This window comes from Oncorhynchus mykiss, chromosome 13 (assembly GCF_057628025.1).
Source record: "Oncorhynchus mykiss isolate SJ-2025 chromosome 13, ASM5762802v1, whole genome shotgun sequence".
NCBI classification, from domain to species: domain Eukaryota; kingdom Metazoa; phylum Chordata; class Actinopteri; order Salmoniformes; family Salmonidae; genus Oncorhynchus; species Oncorhynchus mykiss.
The window spans coordinates 58,177,018-58,196,706 of NC_143034.1; the positions used below are offsets into that span (position 1 = coordinate 58,177,018).

Genomic DNA, 19,689 nt, shown 5'->3' on the forward strand with positions numbered 1-19,689 from the left:
ATCAAAAACTGAAAAATTGGGCGTGCAAAATTATTCAGCCCCCTTAAGTTAATACTTTGTAGCGCCACCTTTTGCTGCGATTACAGCTGTAAGTCGCTTGGGGTATGTCTCTATCAGTTTTGCACATCGAGAGACTGAAATTTTTTCCCATTCCTCCTTGCAAAACAGCTCGAGCTCAGTGAGGTTGGATGGAGAGCATTTGTGAACAGCAGTTTTCAGTTCTTTCCACAGATTCTCGATTGGATTCAGGTCTGGACTTTGACTTGGCCATTCTAACACCTGGATATGTTTATTTTTGAACCATTCCATTGTAGATTTTGCTTTATGTTTTGGATCATTGTCTTGTTGGAAGACAAATCTCCGTCCCAGTCTCAGGTCTTTTAGGGCCGAATACTTCCGCAAGGCACTGTATTACGTGACTTCCTAAGCAAATTTTTACTCCTGAACTTATTTAGGGTTGCCATTACATAGGGGCTGAATACTTATTGACTCAAGACATTTCAGATTTTAATTTTTAATTAATTTGTAAAAATAAAAAAAATAGAAAAACATAATTTCACATTATGGGGTTCAGGCTGTAACACAACAAAATGTGGAAAAAGTCCAGGGGTGTGAATACTTTCTGAAGGCACTGTATATTAATATGGGCTGTTCTTAGCCTTTTTCTTTGTAGCTTATCGGAGATAGATATGTGGAGAATAAAACATTTCATAAAAACATTGTTTAGCTAATAGAGTCCGTCAATCAGGCACTTGTGTCAGTTTTTGTGTGTGTGGTGTTGGGCCGAAGCTACTGACCCAGAAGCTTGGCTCTCTCACTCCTCCCAGGATTTCGGGAGGGAGGGTGGACAATGAGCTTGTAGTAGGCGAAATAAGCAATGTTCACATTGTCACGACTTCCTCCGAAGTCGGTCCCTCTCCTTGTTCGGGCGGCTTTCAGCGGTCGACGTCACTGGCCTTCTAGCCATCGCCGATCCACTTTTCATTAACCATTTGTTTTGTCTTTGTCTTACACACCTGGTTTCAATTCCCCAATTACTTGTTCATTATTTAACCCTCTGTTCCCCCACGTTTGTTTGTGAGTGATTGTTTATTGTATTGCGGTCCGTATTTGTGGCCTTGTATTTATACGACGTGTATTGTTGTATTATTTGAGTAAAATTGCTTTCATTACTTATATCTGCTGTCCTGCGCCTGACTCATCTCACCAGCTTCACACAGACGCATTACACCCATGCTCTCTGGCAGCTTTCATAGCTGGGATAAGTTCTTTCCACCTCTGGCACACAGCTTCAGAGAAGTCCCCTATGATCCATCTGCAGCTTTTCAGTGAAAAAAATGCTCACTTTCTCCTCAGACTATATCCAGGTCAGATGTGGAGACTCTGGTATGCCATCTACAAGAATGTTATTCCTCCTGGATTGTCCTTCTAGTCTGTTTTCCCAGTCATTTGTAATAATGATTCACAGACATAGACTTAGAGTTTGTTGTCAACTTGCTGCAAGTCTCTTTCAGGGCATCCACCTCTCCCTGGGAGAACTGCAAACTGTTCTTAAGGTCTTGGACCTCTCTGGTTATATTGTCCATTCTTTTGTTGGCTGAGTCCACCAATATTAGGACAAAGCTCTTGAAGCTATTTTCCTGTTGCTGTAACAATTGCTTGTTGACATATTTTTGTTGATTTAAAATATCATGAACTTGCGATAGCAAAACACTGTCCTCTCCATTACTCCCACCTTCTTTAGCTTTGGGCAGCATGATGGAAGCATTACACATTCTGGTAACATAAAGTGTTCTGTTGCAATTTTATAGTCTATGACATTTCAGATTTACATATGATAATTTTTCACAAAGTAGTTTGGATGTAGTGAACTCGTTTTTCAAAGTAACTTTAGTTCAGTAAACTATATTTGTCTTAAGGGGAGCTTTAATGTAGCTTAACTTCTTCCAGTGTGAAGTAATTGGTAGGTTGGTAAACTATTTTCAGAGTAGCTTCCCCAACACTGCTAAAAAGTTGTGACTAAACCTGGAATGTCAACACTGGAAACAAATGAAAGCTGGAATAAGAGTGGGAAAGAGAGGCATGAGACAAGTCCAGTCTGGTTGTGAGGTACATCCCTCTCTCTCCTGTTCTTCCCAGCCCCACCCCACACCTCACAGTTCACTACAAAACCCTTTACATCACACCAGCTACATAACAGACCACCGCTTTACACAGATCAACACCTGAATTAAGAGAGTAGAATTTCCTTTTTAAGGAGAAGGAAAACCCTTGACAAATAACTTTACTTTTCAAATTTCCAATCAAGACAAGAGGACACATCATAAGGTATTAGTTCAACTTTTCAACTTGTATCTCTGATGTTGTGCTATTTCAAATATGAAACATGCCAGCTCCATAGTGCATTATAACTGCATTTTAATGTGTTATAACTCTTAGTGGAGTAACCAATCCAATCAAGTTTAAATAAATGAATATTGATGGTATGTTTAGGGGGCAGACACATGCATGTAACATCCTTATACCTTCATGAATGTCACTTAATTCAAACAGACTAAGGTATGTATGATTCAGGCCATATGGAAAGTACAAACAAATACACTTTTTTTTTGCTCTCTATCGATTAAAAGACAATAAGTTCTGAGGAACATTTCCACCCAAACTTTTACTTTTGACATGAATCTATTGTGAAACACTCTATGGTTAATCCAAAATACGCTACTTTTTCAATATGGTATCAGAAATGTATTCATACTCTATTCCATTGATGAACCAAACATAACGCCTTCATGTTATGCTCAGGATTCAGTGATTCACCAGGATCTATAAGTAGCAACAATTACTATTAGTCATTTTGTTCTTACCACTCATCCCCATCCTCTCGACCTCCTCCTCTTCCTCTTAACCTGACCTCTATGGGTCCTTGTGAGAAGAGAAGACACATTTATGTCTTTGTTTTACTAGTCTGCCTGGTCTTGTCCAGTTGAATATAAGGAGAAGGGTCCAAGTAAGCACTATTGCATGTTTTCTTAATTCAATGAGAGTAGCATACCATCAAGGGGCGGCAGGTAACCTAGTGGTTAGAGTGTTGGGCCAGTCACCGAAAGGTTTCTAGATCGAACTACCAAGCGGACAAGATACAAATCTGTAGTTTTGCCCCTGAACAAGGCAGTTGTTCCAAGGCCGTCAATGTGACAAAAGCATTTGTTCTAAACTGACATGCCTAGTTAAATAAATAAAACAATTCCTTAGATGGAATAAATAATATGATCCAGTGGAGAAAATAAAGGGATGACATTTTACAAGGCTACTGACTGTTGGGGCGGAAGAAAAGCTCTTTTGGCTTGATTTAGTAAAGTTGTACTCAGCTAAAGGTGTGACATTTTACAAGGCTACTGACTGTTGGGGTGGAAGAAAAGCTATTTTGGCTTGATTTAGTAAAGTTGTACTCAGCTAAAGGGATGACATTTGCTGGACTTTTTCGCAGGGCTAGGTGAGATTGAGTGGATCCAGGTGAGGAGAGGTTGAAATCTCAATGAGACTAGGAGTGGCAGCATGCCTCTGAGCTGCAGCAGCAGGCTGAAGTAGACCGGGCCTGTCACAACACGACTTAGTCCCAGGGCTGTGCTTTCTGAGATTTTGTTTTTAAATGCACCTCTGAGCTACACAATCCTGACTTGTACAGGCCTGTCATAGGGAATGAGTCTGTGTGTGTAAGTATGTGTGTGTAGGTGTTTGTGGGGTACTCTGCCGTGTGATGATCACAGAAATGACCATGTAATTCTATATCTACGTTTAAAGCAACTACACTTCCTTTAATACCAGAATGTGAACTGGTATTGAACTGGCAACCCCCCCCCCCCCCCTCTCTCTCTTCCAGGATGGGATCTGCTGGGGTACAGATTGTATGTGTGGCCCTTGGGGTCCTGGGCCTGATCGGGGGCATTGTGTGCTGTGCCATCCCTAGGTGGAAAGTGTCATCATTTACAGGACAGAACATCGTAACGGCACAGGTACTGAGCAGATCAAGTGTTTTATTAGCCCTATGTGGTTTACATGTTAAACCGCTAAATACTTTCTAACATTATATTGACTCAAATTACTCTAATAACTCGGAAAACGTAGAATGAATGCAATGTGCTGAAGTCAAATAAGCTGTAATGAATGAATGGCATGTGTATTACTGTAACTATTTGTCTCTGTGTGTAGGAAACTGAAGAGGGCCTGTGGATGACCTGTGTGGTGCAGAGTACGGGCCAGCAGCAGTGTAAGAGCTATGAGTCCCTGCTGATCCTGCCATCTGACCTGCAGGCGGCCCGCGCCATGACCATCATCAGCTGCATGGTCACCTCCCTGGCCATCCTCATCTTGTTCGCCGGCGCCGACTTCACCACCTGCGTGGAGAATGAGGACATCAAGCCCAAGATCAGCCTTGTGGCTGGGATCGCTCTGTTGGTGTCTGGCCTCCTCCTCATCATCCCTGTCAGCTGGTCCGCCCACAACGTCATCAGCAACTTCTACAACCCCCTTGTGGCCCAGAAGATGGAGCTGGGAACCTGTATCTTTATTGGCTGGGCTGCTGGGGTGCTGCTGATTCTGGCCGGAGGCCTGCTCATGTGCTTCAGCAGAGCCAAATCTGGCAGCTCGGGAGGAACCGCCAAGTACTACGGCAACAGCGCTTCAGCCCCCGCTGCCAACAAGAACTACGTCTAGTGCATGTATTACACCTCTGTATGTTTGTATGTGTGTAGAGAGACAGTTTGATGTATTACACCTCTGTATGTTTGTATGTGTGTAGAGAGATAGTTTGATGTATTACACCTCTGTATGTTTGTATGTGTGTAGAGAGATAGTTTGATGTATTACACCTCTGTATGTTTGTATGTGTGTAGAGAGATAGTTTGATGTATTACACCTCTGTATGTTTGTATGTGTGTAGAGAGATAGTTTGATGTATTACACCTCTGTATGTTTGTATGTGTGTAGAGAGATAGTTTGATGTATTACACCTCTGTATGTTTGTATGTGTGTAGAGAGATAGTTTGATGTATTACACCTCTGTATGTTTGTATGTGTGTAGAGAGATAGTTTGATGTACTACACCTCTGTATGTTTGTATGTGTGTAGAGAGATAGTTTGATGTATTACACCTCTGTATGTTTGTATGTGTGTAGAGAGATAGTTTGATGTATTACACCTCTGTATGTTTGTATGTGTGTAGAGAGATAGTTTGATGTATTACACCTCTGTATGTTTGTATGTGTGTAGAGAGATAGTTTGATGTATTACACCTCTGTATGTTTGTATGTGTGTAGAGAGATAGTTTGATGTACTACACCTCTGTATGTTTCTATGTGTGTAGAGAGATAGTTTGATGGAAAGGAAATGGGTCAGACAGAATGAAAACAAGAAAGGGGAGGGGTTTAACCTTGAGGATAAAGAAGGGACATTATTAGTGGAAATAATGGTTGTAAATATTGAATATTTCAAAATAGTAAGACTGGTTTAGTTGTAGTTAATCCAAGGGTCCAATATGGTGGTTCAATTTAAAATACACATATATGTTTATTTGTTTTGGGGGGGACTAACTCAATATACTATAATATACTACAAATCGGAACTGTGTAGAGATGATGATGTACCTAAATTCATACAGTTTCTTAACTGTGTCCAGCTCGCTAATAATCACCTACATGAAGGCTAGACAGTCAAGGAGCACCGGAAACTCCAAAAACGGAATTTGGATAGAGGAAATTATTTTACAAATTGTGACGGCGAGGAAATATAACCAATTTTCAGTGTGGATCTCCGGACCTCGTTGAAGACCAAATGCAGCCCCCGGGGCAGAAGGAGTTTGACACCCTTGTTGTAATGTGTTATCTTGTTGAGTTTTTTAATGCTGGGTGGCATGCTTCTATAATGCCATGAATGAACAACAGAGAGCAAAGTGAGGGACTCAGTGGTCATGCATCTCAAAATTCAGGTATAGTTAAATGACTGTATATATCATTTACATCCATGAGATCACAACTTTTTAACTTATGTAAATCAGCTTGTCTTTTACTTTTGTGTATCAAATAATAAATACGTGTTTTTATTTTATTCTGTTGCAATACAAATGATTGTCATCTCCTTTGGAAATGTTAACAAAAGAAAAACAAGTTTAAATATTTTGGAAAATATTAAGGACTTTTATTTCCAACTATGTAAGAGCATATATTAAAAACAAGTCTCTATAAATGTGACAACTCACACCAAAAAACGAATTCAAGCTTCCAGACCCAACAATATTTGGCTGCTGATATTGATGGATCCTGTCTCCAACTCTCCCTTTAAACATCTTTCCTTCAAACATCCACAACTATTTCTAACTATTTTACTTTCATCTCCTCTTTATCTTCTCCTCTTTACACCTCCTTCTCTCTCTCCATCAGCTCCATCTCGAACCCAATGGCTCTGTTTCAATTCTTGCTCTCCAGTTCGCTCACGCGCTTGGTCAGCTCCTCTACTGTTTCCTTCAGAGTCTTCACCTCCTTCTGCAAGGCATGTACCTCCTGAGAGAGAGAGAGAGAGAGGGAGAGAGAGAGAGAGAGAGAAAGATAGAGACAAAAGAGAGAGAGAGAGAGAGAGAGAGAGAGAGAGAGAGAGAAAGATAGAGACAAAAAAAGAGAGAGAGAGAGAAAGAAGGAGAGGGGAGATTCCTTTGTGAGTTGTGCAAAAGAGGAAGCCATATCTAAAATACAGTATCTATTCACAGATATATCAAAGCATGTAGGTAGATGCAGCCATGTCCTTACCCCAGTGTTATCGTGCTGATGCCCCATGGCTGCTGATGTGGTCTTCAGAAGACTTTTGTGAACTTTGAACTCTTTGGATTTGGTGGTTGTCGCAAAACCGTCCTTCAAGGAGATCAGGATAGGTTGGCCCTCTTTGCCTTCAAACCACTCATTGGCCTCCACAGACGGCTCTGGACCCATGGTGTCTGGGTACAAATCCTCCTGAAACAGGTCAGACTGAAGAGAGAGAGAGAGAGAGAAAGTGAGATATTTAAGAATCACATGCTTTGAGTTATAGTCATTTTTTAAAAGTGAATTTACCTTGCGGGGCACCGTCATGACAATGGGCTCGCACTTCCTCTCATGGAGCTTGTAAAACCTGGTGGAGGACGAATAAAACAATATACATTCCCATTTTACAAACAGCGTTTGTGTGTATGTGTGTGTATACTGGCGAGTGAAAATGTCCATGACTCTGTGTGGTTACCTGGCGATTTCACACTTGTTGACCTCCAGGCCCCTCTTGGGCATGTAGCCCATGCCCTTCTGACTCTCCTTACTGCTGTACATGGACAGGTAGTGAACATAGGGAGCCTCATCCGTCACCTCAAAGTACCGGATACTGCTGTCACCCTGAGGCACGAAAATGAATGGTTAGTAAACCATAGTGTGTGTGTGTCAAAGGAGGTTGGTGGCATCTTATTTGGGGAGAAAGGGCTCATGGTAATAGCTGGAGCGGAATAGGTGGAATGGTATCGAATATATAAAACACATGGTTTCCATGTGTTTGATGCCATTCCATTTGCTTCGTTCTGGCCATTATTTTGAGCTGTTCTCAAAAAGCATTTGAGCCTCCTGGGTGTGTGTGTGTGTGCGTGCGTGCGTGTGTGTGTGTGTGTGTGTGTGTGTGTGTGTGTGTGTGTGTGTGTGTGTTTTTAACTCTAACCTTGCCACAGAGGTAGACGACGCCAGTGTCAGGGTCAAAGAAGGGCAATAGGACACCACTGCTGGTGTCCAACTCCTGCAGGGTGAGTGGCTCCCCAAAGCTCTTCTGTCAAACACATACAGGTCATGTCAGGTCTTAAGACACGATTCATAAGGCTTTATAAGAAGTTCATGATGGTCTCATAACACTCACCGGGTCCCAAAGTGCCACCTGCCTCTCACTCATGCGACTGAAGCCGGTGCTCAGGATCTTCCCATCGGACACAAACACAGCCTTGACAGGCCTGGAGCCTTCGTGTGTCTTCTCCTTCTCCTGAGAGAGACAGAAAGGCAGAGAGAGAGAGATTGTAGATTCAGGGAAAGACAGACACTCAACAAAGGAGGTTCATCTATCAAAGACACGTGAAGGGAACTATATGAACTAATCCCTGACTGTGATTCTATTGAGATCTATGACATTAAACCTGGTAGCTAGGTGCATCTGACTGTCCAGGGTTAGAGTGGCTGGTTCTCCTGTGGTATTGATGGGGGCAGGGAGGGGGGCACTCACGGCAATGACTGTGCCCTTGCGGGGGTCCAGCACACGTATGGTCTTGTCCTTACAGGAGGTGAGGATCTGGGAGCCGTCCCTGTTCCAGCAGGCACTGTAGATGAGGTCAGGGTGAACCGAGTCGATCCTCACCATGGCCTCTCCACACGCCACGTTCCACAGGATCACCACGTTGTCACAGCCTGGAAGCCAGGGGAGAGAGAGACGGAGGAACAGGCATTTAGGCCATGCAGTGCTACTCCACTTATGTTAACAGTTGAAGAGGCACTTGTATTCTGAGGCGATGCATCATAGCAGTGCTATACCTGCGCTCATGAGCACATTGTGGGCAGTGGGGTGCCAACTGAGGATGCCCACGCGTTTGGAGTGCCCCTCCAGCTTCACCACGGGGTCGTTCAAGGGCGTGACCAGGCCACCCTCCGGGATCTCCCAAATCTGAACGATGGAGAGGTAGAGGAAGAGGAGGGTATGTCATTACACTGAGTTAACACAGTACATAGATACAGAACACTGATCAACTGGATCACACAGGGACATATGTCCTAAAGTGCGTCCATAATATAATTCTACTTAACAAGCTCAACATTATGGCCAGTGAAAAGTTGTGACCTTTACTTACCATGACACTGCAGTCCTCTGAACCACTGGCAATGATGTTGTCGTTGTGGGGACAGAACTCAATATCCAGCACTGGGCCTGTGTGTCCACAGACTGTGGGCTGGGACATGTCAATACGACCCGTCTACAGGGAGACACAAAGGAAAAAGATGGGTTACTATGACACAAATAAACACACACACACACAAGCTGATGGCTCAAACAGGAGATAAATACTACAGTATGCAGTAAGAACACATGGAGATGTAGAGTGTTGCTACCACTGTGGTCTTGGCAGAAGAGAGACCTAGAGAGGGTTCAGAGGAGAGGAACTCAGTCAGCTGATTACATTTGTATAGCTGTGCCTGAAATCAGCCTTAGAGAGCAGAGAACTCTACTGGGTTTCCATGGCCCTGGTGGAACACACGTGATCTGGACTGTTGGCCCTGGTGGAACACAAACAGGATCTGGACTGTTGGCCCTGGTGGAACACACATGATCTGGACTGTTGGCCCTGGTGGAATACAAACAGGATCTGGACTGTTGGCCCTGGTGGAACACACATGATCTGGACTGTTGGCCCTGGTGGAACACAAACAGGATCTGGACTGTTGGCCCTGGTGGAACACACATGATCTGGACTGTTGGCCCTGGTGGAACACAAACAGGATCTGGACTGTTGGCCCTGGTGGAATACAAACAGGATCTGGACTGTTGGCCCTGGTGGAACACAAACAGGATCTGGACTGTTGGCCCTGGTGGAACACAAACAGGAACTGGACTGTTGGCCCTGGTGGAACACAAACAGGATCTGGACTGTTTGCCCTGGTGGAATACACATGATCTGGACTGTTTGCCCTGGTGGAACACAAACAGGATCTCGACTGTTGGCCCTGGTGGAACACAAACAGGATCTGGACTGTTTGCCCTGGTGGAATACAAACAGGAACTGGACTGTTGGCCCTGGTGGAACACAAACAGGATCTGAACTGTTTGCCCTGGTGGAACACACACAGGATCTGGACTGTTGGCCCTGGTGGAACACACACAGGATCTGGACTGTTGGTCCTCTCTGTCACGTTGGCCCTCGCCCATCATTCACAGTATGAAAACAAAACCATCTACATTCAATAATGTACTAAAGATGTATAGTACATGCCTTATTTTGAATATGAAGTGGCATAATGTTTATTTTCAAAACTTTATTCAAATGTTTCTCCTAAAGTTCCTGCCTTCATTGTAGATGAACAATCAGCTGCCATCCTAAAACCTCTTAGTCACTGTCTCAATAATAGTGATCACATACTGGTTATATTGCTGTAGTAATAACTACAGAGTAGTTAAGTGACAGAAAAATGTACTTCTACAACATATAAATCAAGGTAGACTCATCGATATGACGTAGATGCAGAAAGTAAACAGCATACTGGGTCAATTTCCACAACAACTAAGAGCGTTGAAGCGCAAGGCTCAACTTCTGAGCTGTTTTGGTCCCGTGGCTCCCACACTGTAAGAGAGTGAAGTGAACCGGTGCACATGAGCAGATACTTTGTGTGACTGTGTGAAGTCGTGCATCTTGCTCATCTCAATATCTGCAGTCATTTCGCTGTCTACCTTTAAATCAAATTATCGTTCATTGGGGAACAATGGCTTCCTTTGACCAAATCATTAGTCCTTAAATGCACTGTGAATTTTGATTTAGAGGACTACTATTCATCCCTGTTACAGGCAAGTCCAAACAGTGATGCAATGGCGTCTACCCATGACGTTGAGACAGTCTATATCTTTGGGTAAAAAATAAATCTGTTATATCTACGTATCTATTCTATATATGAATATGCATACAGTTAATGTCAAAGTCTTTCAATTACACCTTTATGCTTCAATATCACATAACGCATTCAAAATCAATCTAGATATTGACTACTATAAGACCATTACATACACTATATATACAAAAGTATGTGGACACCCCTTCAAATTAATGCATTTGGCTATTTCAGCCCCACTCGTTGCTGACAGGTGTATAAAACCGAGCACACAGCCATGCAAACTCCATAAACAAACATTGGCAATAGAATGGCTTTACTGAAGAGCTCAGTGACTTTCAATGTGGCATGGTCATAGGATGCCACCTTTCCAACAAGTCAGTTTGTCAAATTTCTGCCCTGCTAGAGCTGCCCCGATCAACTGTATGTGCTGTTATTGTGAAGTGGAAACGCAGAGGAGCAACAATGGCTCAGCCGCAAAGTGGTAGACCACACAAGCTCACAGAACGGGACTGCCAAGTGCTGAAGCACGTTGCGTGTAAATATCGTCTGTCCTCGGTTGCAACACTCACTACCGAGTTCCAAACTGCCTCTGGAAGCAACGTCAACACAAGAACTGTTTGCCGGGAGCTTCATGAAATGGGTTTCCATGGCCGAGCAGCTGCTCATCACCATGCACAATGCCAAGCATCTCCTGGAGTGGTGTAAAGCTCACTGCAATTGGACTCCAGAGCAGTGGAAACGTGTTCTCTGGAGTGATTAATCAAACTTCACCATCTGGCAGTCCGACGGACAAATCTGGGTTTGGTGGATGCCAGGAGAATGCTACCCGCCCCAATGCATACTGTCAACTGTAAAGTTTGGTGGATGAGAAGTAATGGTCTGGGGCTGTGTTTCATGGTTTTTGCTAGGCCCCTTAGTTCCAGTGAAGGGAAATATTAATGCTACAGCATACAATGACATTCTAGATGATTCTGTGCTTTCAACTTTGTGGCAACAGTTTGGGGAAGGCCCTTTCCCGTTTCAGCACGACAATGTCCCCGTGCACAAAGCGATGTCCATACAGAAATGGTTTGTCAAGATCGGTGTGGAAGAATTTAACTGGCCTGCACAGAGCCCTGACCTCAACCCCATCGAACACCTTTGGGATGAATTGGAATGCCGACTGCGAGCCAGGCCTAATCGTCCAGCATCAGTGCCCAACCTCACTAATGCTCTTGTGGCTGAATGGAAGCAAGTCCCTGCAGCAATGTTCCAACATCTAGTGGAAAGCAATCCCAGAAGAGTGGAGGCTGTTATAGCAGCAAAGGGGGGACCAACTTCCTACTAATGCCCATGATATTGGAATGAAATGTTCGAGAAGCAGGTGTCAACATACTTTTGGTCATGTAGTGTATGTGTTTGTTGCTGATATTGCAGCACATTCGTCCCATGCTGATACTGTACCTGCATCCCACATATGCTTCTGTTTTTCAATGTCAAACCCACCACTGGTATGCATGACCAAAGAGCTATATTTTCATGTTATCTGACCCTAGCCCCAGTTCCAATTCATGTGCCAATGCCATTGATCAAACTCCAGGCGGTGCTATAGTCAGATGGCATGAAAATATAACTCCAGCTCAGTAAATAGCTCAGTATATATATATTTTATACAGCCTTTTTTTCTCATCTTTATCATGTGTGTTAATAATTTTGGACCTGACTGTATATGCAGCTGCACTATACTGCGCCCTAGCCACATCCTGTCAAGACTGTGTTGCACTGAACCGCTCCAAATATGGTGAAAAACTAGCAACAACACAGAGAGAGCCAGTGACGTGTAGAACCGAAACTCTGCCCCAAACTTCCTTATTCAGCACAATGTGTGATGCCGCCTTGCAAAATTCAAAATTCAAATGTTGAAAAAACATTGTTCTTAGAACAAACGTACAAACGACACGCCAATGAGCATTTTCATCAAAATTGTAGCGTAGTTGGGAAAATCTGGGCATGAATGAAAGTGACATTTTGAAACTTCAAGATTTGAGACTGAGGCATATGCATAGATCTACACAACAGATGGAGAGGGAAATGGACGTTAGACCACTTCTCCAAAATGAAAACCTCTAACTTCACTTAAGGTATTCACTTTGACCTCTGTCTCTCTGCTCAGGCCCACCTTGTTCAGAGGCAGCACTAGGAAGGCCCCTCCTCCGCTGGCATCCACAATCATGGCCACGAACTTGGGGTTGACAGAGCAGAAGTTGCTGTCCCAGGTCATCTGGGAGATGCGGATGTCATCGTAGCACTGGTCAGCCTTCACCCCCTGGCCGAAGACATGACGGAACTTACTGGCCCTGACTACCTTCCTGGACATGGTGACCTGATAGGGGAGAGAGATGAGGATGGGGAGAGGAGAGAGGGGGGGGGGGGGCGGTAGTAGGAGAGATGAGGACAAGGAGAGGAGAGGAGAGAGGGGTGGGTGGGTCGGTAGTAGGAGAGATGGGGACAAGGAGAGGAGAGAGTGGGGGGATGGGGCGGTATTAGGAGAGATGGGGACAAGGAGAGGAGAGAGGGGGGGATGGGGCGGTAGTAGGAGAGATGAGGACAAGGCGAGGAGAGAGTGGGGGGATGGTAGTAGGAGAGATGGGGGACAAGGAGAGGAGAGAGTGGGGGGATGGTAGTAGGAGAGATGGGGGACAAGGAGAGGAGAGAGTGGGGGGATGGGGCGGTAGTAGGAGAGATGAGGACAAGGAGAGGCGAGAGTGGGGGGATGGGTCGGTAGTAGGAGAGATGAGGACAAGGAGAGGAGAGAGTGGGGGGATGGTAGTAGGAGAGATGGGGGACAAGGAGAGGAGAGAGGGGGGGGATGGGGCGGTAGTAGGAGAGATGAGGACAAGGCGAGGAGAGAGTGGGGGGATGGTAGTAGGAGAGATGGGGGACAAGGAGAGGAGAGAGGGGGGGATGGGGCGGTAGTAGGAGAGATGAGGACAAGGCGAGGAGAGAGTGGGGGGATGGTAGTAGGAGAGATGAGGACAAGGAAAGGAGAGGGGGTTAGTGTGGGAGAATTAAGAGGAGATATAAAAAGAAAAGGGAAGAGGGGCAGAGTTGTTAATGCACAGCAGTAGACTAATCAAGTGGTTATTGTATTTAAGAATATGCAGACTGCTACTGTAGCCAGTGAACTCTCACCCGGCACCCCTACAACATTTACATAAACAGAGAGAGAGAGAGAGAGAGAGAAAAAAGAGAGAGAGTGAGCGAGATGTACAGAAGAAAACCAGTAATCTGTGAAATAAATGCAACTGTTCATAATTTGCATAAATAATACACAGATGCAAGTATAAACATTTTACAGGATATGAAGAGCAATGTAGGGATTTGAATACTGTGACCTTAGATGCCACAAAATGTCTTAAGAACATGAGCATCACTGACTCACTCCCTAGTTAGACCACAAGACAAGCACTTAGTGAGGAGACAAACATACAGACACAAAGCTACAGGAAGGAAGGACAATACAGGAAAAGCAGAGAAAAGGGGAAGAAAGTACTTGCACAACTACTTCCTCCAGTCTGCAACTGTTTCTTTTTGTCTTTATTATCCGAGGTACACTTGTGGCTCTGTGCAATGCTTTAACTCACATCTAGTCGTAGGGATGAACCCGCACAGAGAGAGAAAACATGGAGAATTGAAGGAAATAGGAGCATATGGGACTACAGAGGCAAACAGAAAGGCATACTCCACTGCTGTTTGTAAATCATGTGAACCAGGAACCTACAGCAACAGTTAGACCACATCCTACAGAACAAACAACAGAACCACAAAACTATCGTTCTTTCCGTTTCATTCACACACATGCTCTCTTGTCCCTCTCTAATGCTCCTTTTTCACACATTAAACAGTTGGCAGATATGTAAATGATATTATCTTTTTGCGAGCTATAACCAAAGAGAATGCAACTGGTTGAAATATTGTCGTCCAATTTAGGGTTTGTAGGGTTTGTAATGCATTACTGTCAGTAGATAGTCCTCATGTTCAATGCATAGGCTACATTTCACAAGTTTCAGATTTATCAATAAGAATATTAGTGCACACAATGACTCAGTCCTGACCTACAGCCCATACATTTATGCTGTAAAACGACAACTCTAAAAGAGTGAGCAGAGAATTTACCTCCATTTGCAGACCTTACTTCCTCAAATCTGAAGCTGCGCTGACTCTGAATCCCTTGGCTAAAGACTTAGGCCTCACTGTTCTTGTAGCATTTGTGCATCACAAGACCTCTTTGGTAGACTTTCATCTAATGCAATAATCCTTTGCAGAGTGTGCCTTAATGTTATAAAGGATCAGGACCGGAGTACATGTCAATAATGGTGTGTGTGTGTGTGTGTGTGTGTGTAGGCCTACAGCGTAATCATATAAAGTGACAGCAATTATGGACTATCAGTCACATGGTTTGTGATTACTAGGAGAAGGATGCTGAAAGCAGGCCTACCTGTTTTAGTGATGGGGAAATGTTCTGCTCAGTCAGGCTCCCTGCTTGGTTCTGCTGTGTCGCCAGAGAGGAGTAGGAGCCGGTAGTCTAGGGTAGATCTCTTTATGTGATGGAGGAAGTGAGTTTTAGATGAAGGTGGAAATGGGAGGTGTCACGTTCTGTCTTCTTACTTGCTGGGGTTGAAAGATTTAAATTACAGATCTCAAGAAGAGATGAATTGAAGTTGTTGATATGCAGACCAAAGTGAGCCTAATTAATTAGACTAATCAAATCATCAAAGCGTGTGTGCAATACTTTCTAAGTCTGGTTTACTTTGATTTGTTTACATTTCATTTAAATTAAGATATATATATATATATATATATATATATATGAAGATAAACATTGTAATGTCACTGTAACAGAGTCTCCAGAGTGCTCTAAAGCTTTGGGCCTCCCGAGTGGCGCAGCGGTTTAAGGCACTGCATCGCAGTGCTAGAGGCGTCACTACAGACCAGGTTTGATCCTGGGCTGTATCACAACAGGCTGTGATTGGGAGGCCCATAGGGCAGCGCACATTTGTCGTCTGGGTTAAGGGAGGGTTTGGCCGGGGGAGCTTCACGAGTAGGCTGTCATTGTAAATAAGAATTTGTTCCGAACTGACTTCTCTAGTTAGATAAATAAAGAACAATGAATTCTAGGGTTAGGTCATCCCAAGGATCCCACTTAGCATCTACCATACTGTAGTTGCCTACTTGCAGTGGGGACTGTTGACTGTGGGATATAAATATGTGCAAAGAGGGTGCTGCTGTGTACAGGACAACCGCCTACAAAAATCACAATTTAACCCCTTTGCACAATGTATGGATAACAAGATGAAGTCAAACAGAGAATGCCATGGCACAGCTAGGCTCTGTTTAAAGACACATGTATGGATAACAGGATGAAGTCAAACAGAGAATGCCATGGTACAGCTAGGCTCTGTTTAAAGACACATGTATGGATAACAAGATGAAGTCAAACAGAGAATGCCATGGCACAGCTAGGCTCTGTTTAAAGACACATGTATGGATAACAGGATGAAGTCAAACAGAGAATGCCATGGTACAGCTAGGCTCTGTTTAAAGACACATGTATGCATCCTTTAACCAGACCCTGCTCCCTCAACCCCCCTGAAAACATCTCCATTAAAACAAGCAAGAGAACAGAACAGGAGAGACCAAAAAGACAGAATGGAAGGCCAGAGACAGGTTTAAAAATATAGACTTCAGTTTATTGCACAATCGTTGCTGGAGACTGAGGAGTGGGAGGGCCTGTCTGTATAATGCAAGACACTACAGATGGACACGTAGAGAAACTAGACACAGATACAAGATGGCCATAAATTAACAGAAGCGTTGGTGAGAAGAACACAGGCGGGTCGATGAGGCACAGTAGGATGCAACTTGCACCCAGACATGGAGCAGGACAGACAAAACACATTAAAACACAGATTTCACACATGAAGTATGAGATCTTAAAACAGCTCATATATTCAAACATACAGGGTCCATAATATACATTCATAACTGGTTTGTGCAACCCTGAACATGCAGGGTTTGGTCACTCCTAGCATGTTAACACTGTTGAGTAGTAAGTATGTCAGTCCGTCACATTGCCTGTGTAAAAACAACCTGTCTAACTCTGGTATTTGTTTTCCACCAATGGTCTTTTGACTAATCACATCAGGTCTTTTCACATCAGATCTTTTTCAGAGTTGATTGGTCAAAAGATCAATTAGTGAAAATATCAGAACTGGGCTTCCTCTGCCAGACACAGAACGGTTGGCGGTGAGCCTTTATACGATACAATATGATGCCTGCAATAGACTGCAATGTTACAGAGTAATGTCCACCAGATGGGGCTAAATAAACAGCCATTCAATTCATTTACAAAAACCAAGAGAGACCGAAGACAAGGACAAACAGAGAAACAGACAGACCCTCAAGAAAGCTCCCTTCGTCAAGAGGAAAAGGGCATTTCATTATCAGTACAGACAGTATCATAATTAGTACCAACCCTCCACAGAGTAATTGTATCAATAATAATAAGTATCATCATCATCATCGTATAACAATAGTGGACAGTTAATCCTTTATAAATAGTCAGAAACAGGCTAGCTGGCACCTGTGTACAAAAAAAAAACGTTTGTTAGTGTTTTCATACATCATGTCATCATTATAATCATAGAATAGCAGAATATACAGACTAAAACAATGACCGTTTGCTGGCCTGGTTCCATCTCTGAAAAATGGTACTGTTGGTGGGCCTGGTTCCATATCTGAAAAATGGTACTGTTGGTGGGCCTGGTTCCATCTCTGGAAAATGGTTTTCAGTTCTTTCTCCCACCACTCTTCCCTCCCCTCCCATCTTCTCGTTTCCACAGTCTTACTCTTTTCTCAACCGCTCTTTAAATACATTTCACCTCGTTTTATCAGATCCCACCCCAAGAATCCCTACTTCTACTACTACTGCTGACTCTTACCTTCCCTCGGACCCCTACCCAGTTCCGGAGTCCCTCACAGTGGCCTCTGTGGTGTGTGGCTCTAAAAGCCATGTTTCAGAGAGGAACCCCCTGGCCTCAACGTAACAGCTACGGCTATAGCACCCTGAGAAGTGGAAAACCCAGGGTGGTGGAGTCCCTTTGAGTAGAGAACTGACCCTTTTTGTTTTTGTGACAGTTGAGAAACATACCACTTGAACACACATCCACTTCAGACAGTGTAAATGTATTTGTATCTGATAATGCATAGATATCCAGTTGTAATCAGAGGTATTCATACATGCCCCCCCCCCCCTGAATCTTCCCCATCTTTTATTTTTATGAGGTACATTTAGTCGAGCAAAAGCATTCTGAAACTCTGGGTCTCTCAAAAACCCACACGGTTACCCATCTCTACAACACAACTGAAAAGAATCCGTTTTATCTGGGTTCACATATTTGAGTAAATAGGTTGGATGTGGTTGATATTAAATACACAGTAGTACCACCCCTCAGGTCCCTTTTCCCTCGGACACAGAGCATTGTCTGAGGTGACATACAGATTGAATTCCAGGTTCTGCTTTCTTTCCTTTAATTACATGTATAAAAAGTATCAGCGTTATATACTGTTTGCACTGTATGTATATATAATCTACATACATACATGTATTTACATGGACTTTAAATAAGTTTCATTACTGGTATTCACTTTGATCCAAAGCCCTTTTGAAAATAAATAAACAGTGCAGTTTATTTGATATAGTTGTATTGCCTCTGTTCTAGTCCCTCATATTCCTGTATTAGTATATACTGTATGTAGTATGTTCCTCTCTTAACACTCATGGTCCACTGCCCTGACAGCATGTAAAAGCTCTTAGCTGGAGTGACTGACACATGACGTGTCATATGTTACAATGCACAAGCATTTGGCTAATACTAAGTTAAAGTCCTCGTATGAGACAATGACTTTCCGTTTGAGAGCTACTAACATGCATTAATAATCAGTTTCATTCAGTGCGCTGTAATACAATTTCAGCTTATGACGATACAAGGGGCCATGGCTGTAATGTACTCACCATGACAGGGGTGGTTTCATACGGGGGCTGAGAAACGGTTTAACACTAGTCAGGGTCGGGTTGCAGTCTGAGGCCTGTGTGGGAGAGGCTGGGACATTCTCCCTCACCCTTGACTCAATGTGAGCAAAGTATGTGCTACAACGGAGGCCCTCGACACATCATTTGGCAACTCGTGAGTGAAGTGGTTATTAGTGTGGGTATGTGTGAGTGTGTGCACCAGGTTACAAAAGTGCAATGTTACATAGAAACATGCAAACTTAACTAGTCCATGGGCCGACTAGGTTAAAGGTCCCTCAGAACAAAGCAGATTAATAAAACAAACCGCTTCGTCTCAACCTTCCACATACAGTCAATCGTTGAACAAAATCTATAAAACACAAAAGTAATCCAAAAAGTAAACATTGTACTGTTCCTCAGAGCATAAGCTCAAATGCCAGTGCAGAAACTAGTGGCAACAATTTTGACTTTAAAACTGAGTAACCAGAAATAGTTTGCTCAGGGTTACTGGTTGTGAAAATGGTGAGAGGGTTAGGGGTTCATTCATGCTTGGTTGCAATTGTCTAACGAAATACTATACGGCACAGGTCAGCTTGGTACTACATTATTGTACCTCTCTAAGGGTAACAAAGTGCAAAGAGTCAAACTGGGCTATGTTATGTAGTAATAATGTCCAGCTTTGGCATAGAATGCAGTGCCTCATACCAAATCATTATCTGGCCTCGGACAGTTAAAAGCCTAGAAAGTAGCCTAGCTGTCGGCCATTTCCACCCTCCCAGGGGAACCTACTGGTTTCTAGTAGTCAAAAAATAATGGTGCATTCTAATTTAAAAAAAACGAATCACAAACGGTCTCTCTTATACCGTAGTGTAATAAACATTTGGTATCTGTTTGGTGGCAGAACTTCCCTTTTCAGTCAACAAGATCCATATTGCAGTCATGTAACTATTGTTCAGGTATTATAAAGAGAGACATCCAGTCTGTTTTAGGCATCTTCAT

The 19,689-nt window shown here is 43.4% G+C and overlaps 2 protein-coding genes across 3 annotated transcripts; one reads left to right on the top strand and one right to left on the bottom strand.

The window, feature by feature from the left end:
- The first annotated feature begins 2,137 nt into the window (after positions 1-2,137).
- On the top strand, positions 2,138-6,102 carry LOC110486662 (claudin-6-like). The gene is made up of 3 exons (XM_021558431.3): positions 2,138-2,328; positions 3,881-4,013; positions 4,210-6,102. The coding sequence occupies exons 2-3, from the start codon at positions 3,882-3,884 to the stop codon at positions 4,711-4,713; spliced, it is 636 nt and encodes a 211-aa protein (XP_021414106.1). The 5' UTR covers positions 2,138-2,328; position 3,881; the 3' UTR covers positions 4,714-6,102.
- A 68-nt stretch (positions 6,103-6,170) lies between these two features.
- LOC110486661 (coronin-1C-A) lies at positions 6,171-15,170 on the bottom strand. 2 transcript variants are annotated; one of them, XM_021558430.3, is made up of 11 exons: positions 15,118-15,170; positions 12,799-13,002; positions 8,891-9,013; positions 8,577-8,706; positions 8,272-8,453; positions 7,915-8,034; positions 7,723-7,827; positions 7,264-7,409; positions 7,098-7,155; positions 6,798-7,013; positions 6,171-6,554 (listed from the first exon to the last, which is right to left on the bottom strand). In XM_021558430.3, exons 2-11 carry the CDS (start codon positions 12,994-12,996, stop codon positions 6,462-6,464), a joined length of 1,371 nt encoding a protein of 456 aa, XP_021414105.1. In that variant the 5' UTR covers positions 12,997-13,002; positions 15,118-15,170; the 3' UTR covers positions 6,171-6,461. The 2 variants fall into 2 exon arrangements, with proteins under 2 accessions (XP_021414105.1, XP_090053033.1); XM_090196907.1 differs by having other exon boundaries at positions 14,796-15,170.
- Positions 15,171-19,689: the final 4,519 nt, after the last annotated feature.

What these genes read in the sequence shown, in the direction of transcription:
- LOC110486662 (XM_021558431.3), top strand. Translation starts at nt 3,882, where the DNA reads ATGGGATCTGCTGGGGTACAGATTGTATGTGTGGCCCTTGGGGTCCTG. An exon ending in AGAACATCGTAACGGCACAG is followed by an intron (nt 4,014 to 4,209) that starts GTACTGAGCAGA and finishes CTCTGTGTGTAG; the next exon opens with GAAACTGAAGAGGGCCTGTG.
- LOC110486661 (XM_090196907.1), bottom strand. An exon ending in GCAAGGGCACAGTCATTGCC is followed by an intron (nt 8,035 to 8,271) that starts GTGAGTGCCCCC and finishes TGTCTCTCTCAG; the next exon opens with GAGAAGGAGAAGACACACGA. An exon ending in AGGTGGCACTTTGGGACCCG is followed by an intron (nt 7,828 to 7,914) that starts GTGAGTGTTATG and finishes TGTGTTTGACAG; the next exon opens with AAGAGCTTTGGGGAGCCACT.